The 19,500-nt window shown below is 32.6% G+C and overlaps 3 protein-coding genes across 3 annotated transcripts in view; 2 read left to right on the top strand and 1 right to left on the bottom strand.

Annotated features, from left to right (window-relative positions):
- Window positions 1-1,193: 1,193 nt before the first annotated feature.
- LOC105228722 (60S ribosomal protein L44) lies at window positions 1,194-2,360 on the top strand. The gene is made up of 3 exons (XM_011208661.4): window positions 1,194-1,323; window positions 1,586-1,759; window positions 2,031-2,360. Exons 1-3 carry the CDS (start codon window positions 1,321-1,323, stop codon window positions 2,166-2,168), a joined length of 315 nt encoding a protein of 104 aa, XP_011206963.1. The 5' UTR covers window positions 1,194-1,320; the 3' UTR covers window positions 2,169-2,360.
- LOC105228723 (WASH complex subunit 3) lies at window positions 2,358-3,439 on the bottom strand. Its single transcript, XM_011208663.3, has 3 exons — window positions 2,996-3,439; window positions 2,629-2,936; window positions 2,358-2,569 (listed from the first exon to the last, which is right to left on the bottom strand). The coding sequence occupies exons 1-3, from the start codon at window positions 3,200-3,202 to the stop codon at window positions 2,530-2,532; spliced, it is 555 nt and encodes a 184-aa protein (XP_011206965.2). The 5' UTR covers window positions 3,203-3,439; the 3' UTR covers window positions 2,358-2,529.
- Window positions 3,440-10,880: 7,441 nt separating this feature from the next.
- LOC105228721 (protein peste) overlaps window positions 10,881-19,500 on the top strand; it is a 44,282-nt gene continuing 35,662 nt past the window's right edge. Inside the window, exon 1 of the mRNA XM_019991216.3 lies at window positions 10,881-11,575. The gene's annotated coding sequence lies outside the window, so the exon portion shown is untranslated. The remainder of the gene's footprint in view (window positions 11,576-19,500) is intronic.

The raw sequence follows: 19,500 nt of genomic DNA, 5'->3' as shown, positions 1-19,500 counted from the left end.
TAATCCGGATAAGTAGAAGTTTAACCTGCTACAGTATCCAAAATGAAATTGTGCTGGGTCGTTTCAGTTTCATGCGGCAACTCGAGCTCACAGTCTGCAATGGGAGTCTTTCGACTCCAAGGATGTCATTCACTGTGAGAAAGTCAATGAAAGTGTTGATGGCTCCTCTGTGAATGGCATTTAGTACATATCTAAAATTAATGACGTTCGAAATCGCATCGGTATATTTATGGTGGTTCTCCTTTCCTTTAACTTCTCTTCAATCGTAATTTTATATTTTATATAATTAATAAAATTAAAAGTCTTCTGTTTACAATGTGATTTCTCAAACTCTCTGTATCATTACGGGGTTAGGTGTGTTCTGAGGGCCAAAAATTTTCTATTTTAAAATTTTTTTCTTAAAATAAATAAATTATTTTTTTACAACTTTTGAGCATATATTCAATAATATATGTAGCATCATTTCAATAATAATTTTTAATAAAAAGTTTTTAGAAATTCAGCCATTGTCAGCAGGCTAATTTCAGCCACCGCCCAAAAACAGTTTCGCGTCAATATGTCTTTTAAGAATTCATCTAAAATCACAAATTAAACTTTCATCAGTTAGTTGAGAGTATAGGGCATAATCGAAGGATTTGGAAATAAATGAATTTTTGGCAAATTTTTTGAAAAAATAGTTAAAATCGAAAATAAAATTTCTCGATCAGTCACGAGGCTATTTTATTTAGAAGAATTTTAAAAAGTTGCAATAAGAGTTCTACATAGTTTCTGAGAAATCGTGACCATCGTCACACAACCAGAGATTGCAATAGCCTACCGGTCTAGTCTGACGGGCAGCTCTCCCAAAGATTGTATTTACTACATTTTTATTGCAATTGCGTTGAAACTAGGACAAAATATTCTAGATACCGATATTTCTACAGACTACGATATTTTCTCTTAAAAAACTTAAGAAACAAAACGATTTTTGGAAATTTTAAATTTCCGTACCCCTTAACTACATTAACAAAAAATTTACCAGCACATATTTTTCGAGACTAAAACTGCACATCTTTGCCAATAAGAAAAATACCCTCTTTTTATTCTCACAAATATTTTTACTTTAAAATTAATTTTATTATAAGGAATATTTTTTCAAATTATAGGAAATATAAATATTTCAACAGTTATGCCATACAACCCTGTAGCTGTGCTTCATTGTCACCATTTTGACGTTTACTTATTCTGTTTATATATTTTGACATCTGACAGTTGTATCGTTTCCGTTTATTCTTTCTCCCTTTCTTTTTTTCCTTTCTTTGACAACCAAGAATCGTCAAGATGGTACGTTTTGCGGAAAATCGAAATAAAATTCTATATAAAAATCGCGGTGCATCGCAAAAATATTCGTACATAATGTGTAAATTAGTGTTTTAAACGAATCTTTAAATAAATACCAATATTTTGGTATATTTATGTTAATTGAAAAATATTTGCATGATTATATTTGCGATGCTACGTTAGTGTTTGAAAAATTTTCCTTGAAATGTTGCTTGTTGGAATTGTGTTGAAGTGTGCTAATTATAAAACTTTGCTTGAATTTTAGGTGAATGTGCCGAAACAGCGACGTACCTTTTGCAAGAAGTGCAAGTGCCACAAGCCACACAAGGTGACACAGTACAAGAAGTCCAAGGAGCGTAAAGGTGCTCAGGGCAGACGTCGTTACGACAGAAAACAACAAGGTTTCGGTGGTCAAACCAAGCCTATCTTCAGAAAGAAGGTACGAATTCAAAGCGATATGCTGCTATTTGTTTGCATATTTGTAGAACTGAATTGCTGTTGGATCAAAAATTGATACTATAAGGCTCTTTGGTGGGATAGATGTATGCAATATTATTGCTGAATGCTGAAAACTTTACAAACTGCAATTGTACGCTATTGTCAGTTGCTCTGTTGGAACATTCATACAAAATTATACATTATACAATTGCTTATATGTTTTGTAAATTATTTATGGCTGTTACTAATATTTATTTATTTTCGTGTTTCAGGCTAAGACCACCAAAAAGATTGTGTTGCGTATGGAGTGCACCGAATGTAAGTACCGCAAGCAGACTCCACTGAAGCGTTGCAAACATTTCGAGTTGGGAGGTGACAAAAAGAGGAAGGGACAGATGATTCAGTTCTAAATCACTCGCCCCCTATTCCAAGCCACCATCTGCTTTTTTGTTTCGCGTTTCGCTGTTTTTTACCAATGTAAAACTTGTATACGGAATACTTTGTGGAAAAGCATTTTTAACAAGTTTTTTTGTGAAAAAATATAATTTAAAACAATGTTTTTTAGGTAAACATTGAATTAAAAGAAAAATCAAACAAAATTACAGTTCGTCTTTTATTTTACTTAAATTATTTTTATGTATTTTTTTATACAATTTTCATATCACATAAATGGTGGATGCAAGCAGTTCGTCCAAAGATTTCACATTTGCCTTGTCCTACTGTCTCGAAAATCGGTATTTGTGTATTTTCAAAATACGCATTAAATCGCATTCATTCTGTTACACCATCTGTTAACAATAAATTGGGATTGCTGCAAGAGATCAGAAATTTTAATAATACTATTATTTAGCTTCGTTGAAAACTACTCACTCCAATATGCTTGGTTCAACACCCTCTGCTTGCATTTTAATTTTTACCGCTCCGGCAGGCACACCGAATTGCACCATTTTGAAAAACTTTTTAAAACGCACATCTTCACAAGCGCGCACACCTGTAGGTTCCGGAGTTGCATTTACCGTTGGCTCAGGCACATCCGAAGCATTATCAGTGGTTGTCGTCTCTCCTCCGACTGGTTTATTTTCAGTCTTTTCTGCGGCATCAGATGTAACTTTTTCTGTTGCAGTATTGCTGGCAGTGGGAGTTGCTGTGGTGTCTGTAACATCCGGCACAGATGCTAACTGCAAAGCGATATTATATTATATGTATGTAATTGAAGTTTTTTGTTATATTAACATACCTTTGCTTCTATTATTGTTAATGCAGCTTCAACTTTTTGCATTTTTCTTTCCAAGTCCACAAATTTACTTTCGCACTTCAAGGCGAAGTCATTGAGGAAATTGCATGAATTTATTATAAAGTGATTAATAAATGCCAAAACGCGTTTTTGATGCAATGGTGGCATTTGCGATTTATCCACAGCTTGAGACAGGATTTCGGTATCCATTGTAGATAAGGTTTAATATGTGATTTAATACAAAATTTTGTAGATTTTTTAATAAAACTGCACTTGTTAGTTATGACACATATGTTTTTTTCTTTATTTTGCTGGATGAATTTTATGAACATGCACTTATTTAAATTGAAATTTTCTTTTTTCTTAAGCAATGTAAACGCAATTTTTATAAATTTGTTTTATATGCATTTAGAAATGCATTTCATCAAAACAGCTGTTTTAGCAGTTGCTGACATTGCCAATTTTTTCGATGAGCTAAAGGTTGAGTAAGAAAATAATTTCATATATCTTTTTTGATCAGTGATATAGACAATAAAGCACGTAAAATCGTTTCAACAACAAAAATTGTAAACTACAATGAGTAAAAATATGTTAATAAGTATATTTATGTCAATTGAAACCGAACGAACCGAACACAGCGCTGCCACTTTTTTAGTTAAATCAGCGCAGCGTCATCTGTTGCCAGAACATAATATGCAAGTTTGACGGATACTACTTTTAAAGCAGTTACGCAAAATATTCAATACAAAGGTTTATTTATTAAAAAGTGGAGCATAGCTCTAAACTTAAGGAGAAAATTGTTATAGAAAAAATTTAAGCAGAAAAAAACAAAAAAAATAATAACAAATTAGATATGTATATGGCGTAAACTTTTTCTTTATGATTTTTATGATTGATAATCATCAAGGCGCACCACCTGCATTATTGCGAGACTTTTTTATTGTCATAAATTAAATTATATAGTATAAACTGCAACTTCCACAAGTAGGCATTGCCACGTTGCCAACTTGACGTGGTTTTGTAATATGATATGAGAAAAGTAAAATCAGATTTGAAAATGCAATTCACCTAATTATCTACATTCACACACACATTTATGTGCATAAAAGTAAACAACCCCCCGTTATATTTAAAAACACACGTCAACTCAGTTGTTTTCTTCCCTTGACAGTAGAGAGACAAGAACTTCAACTACTAACAGCTCGTCACCGCTAATCTGCAAATAATCCAATAACAACGGCAGATTAACACTAATGTTAAAAGTTACCTACTAACGGTAGAGTAAACAATTACGTTTTAGCAATTGATTTGGTTTACATGTTATGCCAAGTCTCTTTTGTGGCGATTTTTGTTTTTTTATTTTATAAAATACAATTTTTATCGCCGAGAAGTTGGTTACTTGGTTGGAATGGTGGGCTGTGTGTGGTGAAATGAATTTGTTGGAGGTGTGTGTTCGTTTTTAAGCGATTTTTAGTACATGAAAATAATATTTCAGAATGAATTAATAAAAAACAGATTCAATATACATAATATACATATATACCAACATATGCACTGGGCTTAACAAGCTCACTTTTAATAAATGATTTTTTTTTTAATTAAAATTCAAATTGAAAAAAATGAACATTTTATTTTGAAAAATTTTAAATTTTATTTTTAATCAAAAATGTTTTAATTAAAAAAAACCTGATGGATCATGTATCTGCAAAAAAAAATTAAGCAAACTTATATAGAAAAAAATTTAATACCAAAATAATTTAAAAAAAATGAAAAATCTTGAGTTCCCATGATTAACAACACACACCTTTGCCCCAAGAAGCTGCACTCATTTCGTTTCACTGATAAGCTTGTAATTATCAGGACAAACTGCAAATGAGTGCTACATAAATTTGTACATACGTATGTATGTATATATGTACATATGTATATTAATAAACTGATTAGTGACGAAAATCCACTGATTACGCATCTTTAAGCTTTCACCTTCTAACAAACATCATGGGCATACGCAAGTAATCAAAAACAGATTACCTATATTATGTTTAAGTACACATGCACTTACTATAACCCGGAATATGTAAATGTGTAGGCATGTATATTATGTGTTTACGAAAAGTTGACCCTAATATGTTTAGGTACGCATCGTATAATCATAAATTTTTATACTTGTTTAAAAAAGTTGTTGTTGGATTACATACAAAAATTAGTTGAATTAGAGTGTTATGAATTGTGAACACAAATATATCCAAAATAGATCCTATATCTAAGATAACAAAACCACTATACTTCTTAAAAGAACGCGTAACCATCGGTAATTGCGTTGTCGCAAAAGCATTTAGCACAAGATAGATCGCAGGAGATCTAGTGATCTACAAGTATCTTGTATTTGCCCTCAGTTAGGCTAGCCTCTCCCCAGTTGTGGGGCTTTTAACAGCCCATTACTCTATTGGCTTTCATGCTGTAAGGTTGGGAATCTTACCAGACGCCGTTCGTCGAAGCTGTATGGAAAAATATGAGGTGGAAACAACTCTACACTTCATTCTTGGTCGCATTTGGTGGGGGGGCCAAGGCTTAAACACTTGGGAGCGTACACCTTCAGACATCCCCCACCCAATCAGCGGGAGTTGAAATTGAACGCCTATGCAAATTTGTGTTGGCTACTAAGCGTTTTGCTAATCTATAGGTCCAAACACAGGAGTGCTGCTTCTCTATGGCTTCACAAAGGACTACATATATCAGTCCACGTGCGATCTTTAATCAACCATCTAAACTAACCTAAACCAATATAGACCAGTGTTATTATCAAACAGAGTTCTATGTACACTTAATTCATTCGTCAACCGTTAAAAATTTTGGCTAATTTTGGAATTTAAATCCATGTATCAAGAAGTTTAATAATCGTACATATCCGGTTTGATGGTTGGTCCTTATCACTTATATAAGTATTTATGTCTTCAGAGCGTTTCAACAGTGTTTCCAATGCTTATCACTTGCCTCCAGAGCGTCTAACAAAAATTAGATCCGTATGTGGTATGTATGTATGTATTATGTATGATACAACATACATGAACACTACATACATACATATATGTAAATACATATAATATTTACTTATAAATAACCTTATATACTCGGGAGATTTGTTAGTCGATAACTGACGTTTATTTGACTTTAGAAATATTTATAGAAAGTTTACAAATTCCTACGAAGAGTCAACAATCATAACAAAGAAACATACATACATATGTACATTAGAGCGGGTCAAGTTTTTTTCTGTAAAATCGCGTATACAGGATATGGTTGTACGGATTATTCTGAACAACTTTACCTAAGAAATTACGAGTCTAAAGCTGGTTTCAAGACAGCGATTTTTAAGGCGAAGTTTAAAATCAGAAAAATCTATTGCATGGAAGATATATACATACCATCTATAAAAATTCTATAAAGCCTTACTTAAAAAGCCGAATATCTCGAGAAGTATTTGTTGTTCAGAAAACTGTTTGATTACGAATTACGAGTATTAATGACAGCGATTTTGACCTCGAAACTTTTTTATAGCAAATAAAATTTTCTACAAATTTCTCATTTAAAATTTTCTACAGCTCCTGCATTTACGAGATAAATACAAAAAAAATGCGAATTTCATGGAAAAATCAGGTTTAGAGCCCGGTAATAACTCGCTGGTGTGAATTACGACTATGGAACTGGGCACTTTGTAGAGTGAACAATTTTGAGAAATATATGTACGTCTAAAGTCAAAGCCATGCCATAAAATACCTCTGATCTGTAGGAATTTAAAGACAAAAACTCACGATTGTAGTGTATTTTCTATGCAAAATTTTTACAGGGCTTGGTCCAGTTCTTAATGCTAATATTAAGGGCTAAAATATTTAGGGAATTTTTTTAGGATATTTCCAAGCAAATTTCGTGACGGGACTGAAAAAATTAATAGTTCAAAAAAAAAAAACCCTAATGTATATAGTATATCAAATAAACAAACTAGTTGGTTAAGCAGAAAATAAATTGAATAATGTTTTGAATATTATATTTTGACTAATAGAAATGTTTTTCTAATGTCTGTCAAATTTAGACATCAAGTCTGTGCTAATATAAATATTTAACGGGAATCAGAAAATATTGGCACAATAAATATTCACCTTGGAACAGATGTTTGGAATTTGGTACAAAAGTTTTTGCTTTTATTTAATTAAAACACCATTTGAAAAGACGAATTTACACTTCTCAATGTTTATATTTTCCCAACCTTAAATTTTAATTTGGGAACTTGACAGCCTCACTATATTTATAACAGAATATATTACAGAGAAAATTAATCACAATGTTTATTTACATATAAATATATTAATGTAATATTTTGTGCCCAAATATTATTTGAAATATAAGTATGTAACTAAAGCTGTCTGTAGAAATACATACTAGTATATATTCACTGCAAAGTTTAGATGATTTTGTAATTTATGGTGCTTATCCTAAAAATTTAAATACATACATATGTATATACTCGTAGTATAGTAGTGGGGCTATAAACTGGAAAATAATATCGATTTTGCTGTTTATTTTTTGTAAGTTATAGTTTTTGTAATGTTATAATTGGGTCAAATCGTTGAACCACCATAAAATTATGACTTTATTTGGTAAATCCGAGGGTTAAAGAATACATTATTCTAACAGGTCAATCGAAGAGTCTCCGGGCTACCATAGTAAAATACATTTGTTTTGCAAAATTCATTTTTTGTGTATTTAACATAGTTCCCTACAAGGGTGATACACTGATTATAGCGACCCTTCAACTTTTTGAAACCAATTTTCGGTGATCACTTCTTCACTCGACACAAAAGGTCTGAGAACAGGAAATAGTCTCTGTTGGCCAGACCTGGATGCGTATTAACGGATTTTGGCCATTGTTTTCACTGGCTTGTGAGATGGTGAATTATTTTGGTGAAACAGCACTTTCTTTTTCTTTAAAGGCGGTCGTTTTTCAATAAAAATTATTCCCAAATATTATATATGAATACGACTACATACTATAGTAATCGAAGCCTGTAAGCTAAAACGATATTACATAATTTTTTGGACTAAAACCTTAGTATACTTATTATCATTAAAAACATACTATTTGGCAGGTAGTATTGAAACGACTGTGTTGGATGACCATTTCCATGATAGTCAATTCAACTTAACCGAAAGGGTACAGTTCCAGCCAGTTGATAATCCCTACACTCGGCTGCATTTTCCAATTTTTTTTTTTTGTTAGAAACACTCAGCAGGTCCTAAATCCCATCTCTCCTTCTGAACAATATCAAAAACATTTTTTTCTATAAATAATTGCTCTTCAATAGCTGAGGTTTAACCTTCATGTATGTTTCGGTTATGAAAAAATTTCTCATAAAATATATCTGCGGTTCATAATTTACAGATCCCTCTGTTTTTCAAATATTTGTAGACGCTCGCCACAAAAAGGAAGAGGAGAATTTAAATTTTAATTAAACTTCAAATATATGTACACTTACACATTAAGACAAAAAAGCACCCGGAAATTGTAGTTAAATTCCCCGGGTAAATGGTGAGTTGGTAGGACTGTCCTTAATTACTATGCCAAATGTGAGCGCGATCTGTCAACCTGTTTGTTTACAGCAGGTGCTTTATATGAATATAAATAAAATAAATTGTGTCAAATTTTGTATTTCTAACCAAATTTCGTGTGAAGAATCGTTGCGAATATTGGAAAACGGCGATTCGAAAAACACCAGTCTACGAGTGGTATAAAGCCTTCAAAGACGGTCGAGACATCGGCGAAGACATGCCTAGTTCCGGCCGAGCTTCGACCTCTTCAACTGATGAAAATATTAAAAAGTGATAGTGCTTAAAAATCGTCAGGCAAGTGTTAGAGAGATGGCAAGAGAGCTCCACATCTCTTAAGAGTGCCTTCGAATGATTTTGGTGGATATTTTGGGTACGAAAAGCGTACTTTGAAGGCGACAAAATAAATATTGATAAATAATTAAGTATTTTGCGTTTTATTTACAATTTCCCGGTACTTTTTTGCAAATTTTATATTATATTATATATATATATACTCGTACATATGTATATATTACTGATTGTTAATTTGGCTCATAATCTTCGTTTTGTTCTCCATCCCGATCAACAAAGACCAAATGAGTTCGGTTAGCTCAACTCAATAATAAAAAATTTGAATCATAAACTCATCGGATGACCAAAGGTCATTATTTGATAAAAGCTTTTTGAATTTCGAAACGAACGATCAGCTTCGGAACCGTGACCACTATTTGCTTTATACAAGTAGGTATTTGCTTTGTATAATAGAACTTTGAAATTTCGTTTGATAAAGTCATATTAATAAACATGACGATATTTTCTGTACCATTATATATTTTTTCTAACCTTAGAGTGAAATAAATATTGCTACAAACTTTGGAAGTGATGTCATTGTAAACACTCATAGCTGAGGAAAACGATTATAACCCCACTTTTTAAGATTATTTTGAATTTTGTTAGCTTAACGAGATAAAATATATAATTAGACGAACGAGAACGAGGAATATTATATAATTAGACGAAATCACAAAATCCCGAAAGTAGTACGTAAATCCCGAAAATTTGGGATTTCGAAGGAAAACGAAGAATATTATATAAATATACGAAAAAACAGGATGAAGTCACAAAATCCCGAAAGTACTATCCAAATTCCGAAATTTCGGGAGTTAAATATTAGTAACCTGGTATTTTTCAGGTACCACTACGTAAAAAATTGCGTGAAATTAAAATACTACATATGCATCTTATTTTACTTATCTTGGGTTTGTGATTTCAGGCATTTTTTTGGGATTGTAGCATTGTCTTAAATAATAATCTGTGTCAAATTTCGAGAAGGTGTATCGTCAAATAAAACAGTTTTCAATACACGGATTTGAATTTGAAAGTTCAGTTTGAAAGGCAGCTATATGCTATAGTGATGCGATCTAAACAATTTCGGAGACAATATCTTAGACATTAATCTGAACCCAATTTCTTGAAAAAAATCTTGTCCAATAAAAAAGGTTCCCACACAAAGATTTAATTCCGAAAAATGAGTAAAGGAAATTAATGCGTGTAAGATTTCAGATCGATATCTCAAAAAGTGAGGGCTGGTTCAGGTACATACCGCCTGACAGACGGACAAAGTCAAATCGACTTAGCTCGTTACACTGATCGTTTCTATAAAGGGTGATTCATTTCGAGGTTCCCTACATTTTTAAAAAAATAAATTAAAAAAATACAGAAGCTTCAAATTTAATGGGGAATATTTATTATCATTCGAAACAACATTCTTTGGCATTTATTTTTTGAAGATTATCTCTTTCAAATGTTGGCGGCGGTTCCGTCTCGGATGGTCTAACCGTTCAGTCCAATTTTGGAAGACTTGTTCGAGCATTTCGAGGATAGAATCAAAGCAGGATTGTTCGAGCTTCATTTCAGGTATCAAGTAGTCAGTTATCATGACGCGATAAGGGTCGGCATCATTTTTGAAGAAATATGGATCGATGATACCACCAGCTCACTAACCACATCAAGCCGTTGTTTTTTCTGGATGACATGGCAGCTCTGGAATTTTTATAAATGCCAAGAGAATATAGGATACACTGGATTATACCCACTAATAAGAGCCTACTCAAAAAGCGCTATCGCCAAGAATAATTTCTATACGATTACACTATGCAACTATAACTATTAATACGAACGCATGCTTTCGTAGACACATACAAACAAACGAATATAGTTTCCAATTCGTACTACAATAATTTAAAATCCGATTCCGATTGCTGCCGTAATGATGATATGTAGTCGCAGCAACGATGACTATAGTAACGGCAGCGGCTACGGCGACGACGACGTCAACAATGACAAAAGTCACGGAAAACGCTCCCGAACGCTAGCGCCCAGAGTAAACACAAAGGCAAAGCAACAGGCAGCCGTGACAGTCGTTATCAAGCGTTTAACGTGTAAAGAACACATGTTTCGTTAATACGGCGAAGATTTGCGAAATTGTGAAAATATCAAATTCACACACTTGTAAGTTACGGAAGTGAAAAGTCCCGTACAATTCGTTCGTGAAATTTTAGTTTGTATTTTGGAAAATTTTTCCGAAAAACAGGACGCGTTTCGGTACTTCGGTGCATGCTGTCATTGTATTAGTGTATTTGATTTGACTTGAGTGCCGCGATAATCGTGACGACGCGCCTGAAAGATCTTCCCGCTATCAACTGCCATTGATAAGAAAGCCAAAGTTCGTTGTTCAGAAAACTGTTTGATTACGAATATTCGAAATACATTTTCGCATTTATGAAATTTATCGTTGCTTTTCTATATTATCTGTGTAAATAAATAAGTGTGTTGTATATTTTAAAAAGTGTTTTGTATCAAAAGTGTGTATGAAACTTAAAAACAAAACATCTGTTGTTGCCTGCACTAAATATATCTACATATAGATTGAATCTCGTTTTACAATTCACGTCTGTTTTTGGTTTCCTTGCGGGAATTTTGAAGAATTGAGTTTTCACTGTGAGTACTAGTGGTTATGTGATTTGTAATTTTCCATAATTAAGTCACGATCGAAATTGTTTATAAGCAATTATATTATGCATTAATGATTTCTAAGATTACGAACAATTTAAATTACTAGTATAAAGACAACAAAGTGGTTGAGTAAGCTTTGTGCTTATAAATTGCATAGTTTACAATTTTTAGTATATCCTAGATATTTTTAAGGCATTGAGTTGCGCCTAGTTCAAAAAATTATTGGTTTTTGTCAACTGCCTTTATCTTTTTTATTGAATGATGGTTTGATTGGTTTGAAACCCGGCTAAAGTAATACACAAAATAGTGCTAATATACTGTTACATGAGGACATTGTTTGATATCCGGCTGTGACAGCATCACAGCTAATACAAAAGTATTTCCTACAATATTTTGTCCCTCGGCATGTAACATCAGTTATTTAATTTACTTCGGTTTAAGATGATCGAAAACGCTACTGTGGTTAGAGTTTACCTATAAACCGATCATATATGCTACTTCAAATAGTGTAAACCCAGCCTTAACACATTTTAGCTTGATTTATTCTTCTCCTGCTGGAAAAATCGGTCCTTTGGATACCCATAATTGGTTGCTAATAACTTTTCTTAAAAAAATATAGCAAAATAAGTGCCGGTGCCAAAAACTGGAAAATTTCTAAAGTAATTTTATGCCATAGATAACTTATTCTAATTTCTAAGAATAATATATTTTTTCAATACTAAATTTAATTTAGAATTTGTCTTAGTATAATCAGAATAACTAAATTAAATAATTTACAAAAACAGTAAAATGACAGTAATTTTAGATAAAAAAGATCGAGAAGAGTAATTTTCAAATCCTGAAATCAATTGAACTTAATGAGAAGGTTTAATGGATGAGTCCTTTTAGTCTTCTACGCTGTTGACTAGTATCCAACACCTAGATCGCGGGTACATTGTCATAGATCTCGAAGCAAAGGAAAGACAAAGACAGAGGTAAAAAATTTTCTACTTTCTACTAAAATCTTCTACTAAACTCCTCAATAGTTTCCTTCCCACTGAGAGCTCATTTAATCTTCGAAGACAACGGCTTTTCCCACATAATAGTTGTACTCACTATGCTGTTTGTTTTGAAAGCCTTATAAAATGTGTATACCTTGAACAGGGTATTTTAGATTTGCTATGAAGTTTGTAGCACCCAGAAGGAAACGTTGGAGATCCTATAAAATATATATAAGAGACGATTTAGGCATGTCCGTTTGTCCGTCTGGATGTACATACATATATACGTGAAGGAGTCGGTCAGTTTGTGAGCTATCGTTCTGATATTTCGGACACGTCCTTTTATCGCCAAGTAGCTGCTCAATTGTCGGAATCGTCAATATCGAACCGCTATAGCATATAGCTGCCGTACAAGTGAACGGCATGGAATACGAGTATTGTCCAAGGCAAAGCTATAATCAGTGAATAGTTTTTTAAGATCAGACCACTTATGTTCTTGCTCTTGTTTGGAAAATTTTTAATTTGTGAAGAATAGATATTCTTTGTCTATTTTTTGTTTTATTTTATCCTAAAGCCTCCATAGACGAAGATAGAACTTAAAGTTAAAATATACCAGATGATCCATACATTTTTCCTGAGTCCATTCTGTAGCCTGCATGAGGGCATAACAGACCTCTTAGGCAGGGGTGCAATCTTCATCTCGTCACCTGAAATGCAAAATAACGTAACAACATTTTCGGAAATTTACAGTGGCATGAACGAAACACGAAATAAAATGGAACATGAGTGAAAAAAAATTTTAATATTGGTTAAAACTGGTTTATATCAGAGGGAAGAACCTGGAAATGTTGGACCTATGCAATATTATGTACGTAATTTGAAGTAGTGAAGCGTAATCAATAAGACACTCAATTTCGAATTTTTTGATGATACGTTATTTTGCATTTCAGGTGACGATATATTTATCTTATCGTATAGCATTTGGGAGTAAATTGTTGACATTATATTGTACAGTTAAAGAAGTTACGAGCTTCAATAACCCATATTCAAAGTTGGTAACTTCCTTATATGATTTTTTTGTATACCCCTCCGATGTGAAAACCATTAGCCCAATCGCTGGGTGATTCCTCACAAAGATTTATATTTGATTGCAAAATAATGACTTGTTTACCCACACTTATGCACCCCCGCTCTTTGCATTTCCGCATTCCTGATTTTATAGTAATATATTGAAAATACATTGTACGGATAATTAATAATATTTACATAACGCGTCTATCGGCTCGTCAGCCGGCAGAAATCAAATAGTTTGTTTTATTAAAGCTCGGAGGTGTGTAATTCAACGAATATAAATTAGTTATAGAACAAAAAAAGAAGGGGCTTAGTTCGGGTGGAACCGAACATTATATAGCATAATATCACAATTTAAAGGTATTTAAACGCTTGTAATACTTTGGGGGTTAGTAAAACTTTATTAAAAGACTTGTGTCATATTTACAAATTCAATATTTGTTCCTGAAAGATATTTTAACAGACTTCATTCGGTTTTTTCACCATCAGAGATTCAGCTGAATATCCGAAGCTATTTTAAGCCAATTTCATTAACAGAAATTAATATATTCATTATAACAGTACAAGAGGAAGAATTGGTCCGAATTAGCGAGTTATATCGGACCTTAATCTATATAAAAGAGTGATACATTTCGAGGTTCCCTTCTTTATTAAAGAAAAAACACAGAAACTTTAAATTTAATGGGGAATATTTATTAGTATTCGAAAGTACATTCTTTGGCATTTATTTTTTGAAGATTATCTCTTTCAAATGTTAGCCGCGGCTACGTCTCAGATTGTCCATCCGCTGAGTTCGATTTTCGACGACTCGTTCGAGTATTTCGACTAGTAACTGGCGAATGACACATGCGATCTTTTGCTCCAAGGCCTGAATCGAAACGGGATTGTCCGCTTAGACTTTGGACTTTACACGTCGCTAGGAAAAAGTCTAATATACTCAAAAATCTACTTGTCTAGCAATAGTGATTGTTATAATATATGTATGGTAAACCCAAAATGCATAGTTTTAGGTATGACAAATAACCGTTTGGTGAACAAAGCTATTATATACCTTGCAACATGTTGCGTGAATATAAAATGGTAAATTTTATTGCATAAATCTCTTTACAAATTCACATTGTGATGTAGAAACATTGTTTCCATGTCGACGTTCTGAGCCATTAACTGATGACAATTTTAATTATAAACTAATCATATAAAATACAAATGAGTACCTATAAGGGCTTTAAGTCATAAATGACAATCTTTGTTGACATAAGCTTCTAATTTCACACTTAGGTTACTTTCTTTAGACTTCATTACTTAGAACAATAATTACTGCCCTTTAATATGAGTCTAAATACAAAGTAAATAAATAATAATAGCAATAAAATCAAACGGCAGACAGTTTTTTTGAAATACACTCAAAAAGTTACATATGCACTTGAGTGGACACTTGTAACTATAGTATTAAATATGATGGGGCATTTAAGCACAATTTGTTTACTCTACATTTGTAATAGTTTTGTATGATTCACAAACAGGAAAATTGAAACAGTCAAGAAAACAAACAGAAACAGAATTTGATTCCAGGCGTTTATTATAGCAACTTACACCGCCGATAAAAAAAGAAAGAAAGAAGCATTTTCGCAAATAAATCGGTAAAATGTAAATAAATTCAAACAAATGTAGGCACATGTGTATTATTTGTTGTTTTATTGTTTCATTTGTCGACGGGAACTACAGTCATTTGTTAATCTTGCGCGTCTGTTTATTTGGAATGCAATTATTTTTGTCAGTAAGTGCATTACGTTGCCGCCTCTTTAAGCTGTCGATGCAGATGGAGACCCAGTGGGAAATTGATATTGAATAAATGAAAAGATAGATAGTTAAAACTAGTACGCTAGTGGCTAGATAATAAGTGGTTGCTAAGAAAATTACTTTAGACTTTATAAAAAAAATTGCAATTTATTTTAGAGAGATTTTTACAGTTATGAAGTATTGATTTTTAAGTAAAAATCTGAATTTTTGCCAACATTTTTGTAAAGCAGACATTTTCTACAAGTCTTCACTTAAAATGCAAAATAACATAACATCACTTTTATAAGTTGACAGGCGAATGAAAAACGAAACTATTCTTATTGACAAACAAAATTTGAGTTTTGGTTATAAAATGGTTATATATTGGTCATAAAGTGGTTACGTATTGGTTATAAAATGGTTACATATTGGTTATAAAGTGGTTACGTATTGGTTATAAAATGGTTATAAAGTGGTTACGTATTGGTTATAAAATGGTTACGTATTGGTTATAAAATGGTTATATATTGGTCATAAAATGGTTATATATTGGTTATAAAATGGTTATATATTGGTTATATCTGCAAGAAGAGGCTAATAATTTTATGGCACATATCTATAACATGATGTAGTGCATCGTAACCAATAAAATACTCAATTTCGATTTTTTATGATACGTTGTTTTCTATTTTAGGTGACGAAATACATTTTTTTTGTTTAAATATTTTTTTAGGTCAATTCAGTTCAACGAAACGAATAGAACAGAATATTCATATATATTTATTTGAACAGTACCACTACTATGACAAGTGTTTAATAATTATTAAAAAGCCATATTCACAAATTGTAATTTGCAAATCATCTCAAGTTGGTTAAGTATTTCACCATATCCTCCAGGTGTGAACTTCTGTCATTCAATATGTCAAACTGTAACAATAAATAACCAATTGTGAGCTTAATGGATATTGCGTTTCCTGTGCATCTTTTACTTGTATATAAATGTAAATCGCCTTATATTGAATGCAAATTGTGTAGAAGATTAATTGATAAAATTCTGAGCAAAACAGCTTAATGAGACAGTGTCAATCTAGCGGATTGTATGTCGTTTGAATGGTTACAAAGCCGACATCAGATTATACGGCGTTTTCATTGGGCGCTTTAGGTGAGGGATTGTCAACAGTGCATATTTAATGCAATTAGTATAATACTATTTATTATTTGCCAGTTATCATGCAAAACTTGTAATTAAATTGAATTTTACCTAACACATTATTGAATAAAAATTTTAATTGTTGTGCGGGATAGTAATTTACTGTTTTATAATTCGTTTCAATAGTAGAAAAGAGTAATAATAAAATTGAAAATAAAAAATATTTATTATAAATTTTATTTATAGGTGTTGCGAGACATGTTGTGATTTTTTGAGATAATATACATATGTATATAAAGAAATTATGACAGTCCCAGCAGTTGTTAAATTGTCACGTCAAGCGCCAGAGAATTGTCAAAAGATCGCATGACGACACAATTTTTTATAAAGCATACCGAAATATGATACATTTTAAAATAATTTTAAAAGAATGTTGACAAGATGCTCCAATTGAAGTTGATTGCTTACTTGGATGTAGAGAAGAAAGAAGACAAAAAAAAAACTCGTTTCAAAAATTCGATTTTTTTTTGTCTTATTACAGTTTCAGAGATACAGCAATGAGAACTTGTGAGCTCGAGGCGCGTTTTTCTCGAAACTGTATTTTTGAAGTCGGGTGGCAAGATTTTTCGAGAACTACTCAACCGATTTTCATGAAATTTCACACTGGTTTTTGAGATACAATTCTTAAAGACTTGCCGAAGGATTTTTTCGATTACAACTATTTGAAAAAAATCGTGAAATTTTCACTGAAGTTTTCATATTTTTGTAGAAATATCTGCCATAAATTTTATTAAAATATTTCATTTCTTATACTATGAGAAAAATTGTTGAAAAAAGCTTTTTTTTACTTGAGGAAACCCATGTATAGGGTGGACCATATAAAATTTTAAATTTCGAAGATAGGGTCTAAAAGATTGAGTGTAGCGTTTGCTGTATGGCACGTAGCGCCATCCTTCTGGAACCAAATGTTGTCCAAGTCTTCCTCTTCAATTTGCTTGAAGGAAAATTCGGTTAACATTGCGCGATATCGCTCACCATTGATGGTTACGGTTCCTTCTTCATTTTCGAAGAAAAATGGGCCGATGATTCCACCAGACCAAAATCCGCACCATACAGTGATTCGTGCTGGGTGCATTGGCTTCTCGACTATTACGTGCAGGTTTTCTGTGCCCCAAATACGACAATTCAGCTTGTTAACGTAACCATCGAGGTGGAAATGAGCCTCGTCCGAAAAGATGATTTTTCGGTAAAATTGACCATCTTCGGTCAAACGATCTTCTGCCCAATCTGCAAACTATGGAATAGTGAATAGCGACCCATTTCGTAAATTTTAAACTTTTTACTGAATATCTGTCATTTTCCGAATGGTATTTGACGTTTCCAATGTCGAAATATAGATAATTCAAATTTAAAACGTTAGATGACCCACTCTATACTTTTAATTCTACAATTTCAATATTTCTTTGGCAATAATTAGAAAACGTCAATAGTTTTGCTCTCTCTGACACTCATTGGTATTACAAAACGCAACTTTCGACGCTCAAATTTATAGGTGTCAGCTGTTATTTACTTTAATTTGTCACTAATTATTGATAAATCAAAACAACTTTAATCGTTATGTAAACTAGAGACACGCTTCCAACTGGTTATAAAAGTGCTTTGCACACATCCGTGCTCGTATATTTGTGTACATTACTATTTATGCATTATTTGAAGCCGTTTATGAATAAATATATAGTGTACATATTGACAATAAGTTAGCAAGGTGAGTACATGCATATTTGTTGCTGTCAACATTAGGCTATTAAACGTCATATCTATAGTGTGGTTGATTACCGATAGCTTCTAGTAAATGCAGTGATAGAATGACAAGCTTTTCCAATAGTAAAACACCTACTTATATTAACGTATAAATATAAATACATATTTATATGTAGATATGTCTGTAAACATATTGTGGAGACTCATATGCCAAGCATGATAGATATAAATAAACTGAAATCCTTTATTTTTGCTCCTACACTCCACATTAGTTGCCGGTAGACATTTTATTAGAATCGCAACAATTCATTTCCGTAGCGGATGATTACTGGTGATTAAAAGTGGGTCACTTACGGCAACATGAAGAGCAAACGGTTGTGGTAAAATTACGGTGAGCCGACGCAAACGGTGTTCAAGCCAGGATTAACGGTTCGGAATGTTTTGCTACATGTTTTGTAAGATTGGGAGGGAATCATCTGCCATGAGATACTCCCATGTGGTGGTAAGATAGGCTGGGAATCATCGACTATTATCTGCTCCCATACAGCCAAACTCTTATTTCGGATCTGTACTGTCAACATTTTGACTATCTATGGGAGGAAATCACCCAAAACCGTCGGGCTTTGGCCAATAAAAGTCGGAATTGTGTTCCATTAGAACTATGCTGGGCCGTACAAGTCGATAGGGTTTCACTAGAAACGCCTGGGTAGTGTTTAGTATTCTTATGCATTCAATTTACCTATAGTCCAGACTAGTTTTTTTGCAAATAGGAAAGAGAACTTCTGCGAGTGAGCATTATGAAATAACAGAGAAAATGTCAAAAATTTATCGAACAAAATTTTGGTTTAGAGGGTGGCGAATCGAACAAACAATTAGTATAAATCGTTTAAAGTAGCACAAAAGAGTAGGTGTAGAAAAACAAACTGTTGGAGTAGTTGAGCTTTCTATCATTGCTCATACCTAGGTTTTCTAATTGCATATATGAGGGTCTGCTTTCTATAAAGGAAAAATTCAAAAGATATTAGAATATTTAATGCAAGATTTGTTTCCATACTTTTTAATGTCACTGGTTAGTCAAGTTTCTGGTGGAAAATACGATACAATTTGGCAGCAGAGAAGAATAACTGAGGCAAAAGAAGAAGAGAATTTTTACAGCTGTTGACAACTAA

This window comes from Bactrocera dorsalis, chromosome 1 (assembly GCF_023373825.1).
Source record: "Bactrocera dorsalis isolate Fly_Bdor chromosome 1, ASM2337382v1, whole genome shotgun sequence".
NCBI classification, from domain to species: Eukaryota; Metazoa; Arthropoda; class Insecta; order Diptera; family Tephritidae; genus Bactrocera; species Bactrocera dorsalis.
This window is presented reverse-complemented; position numbering and strand designations above follow the sequence as displayed.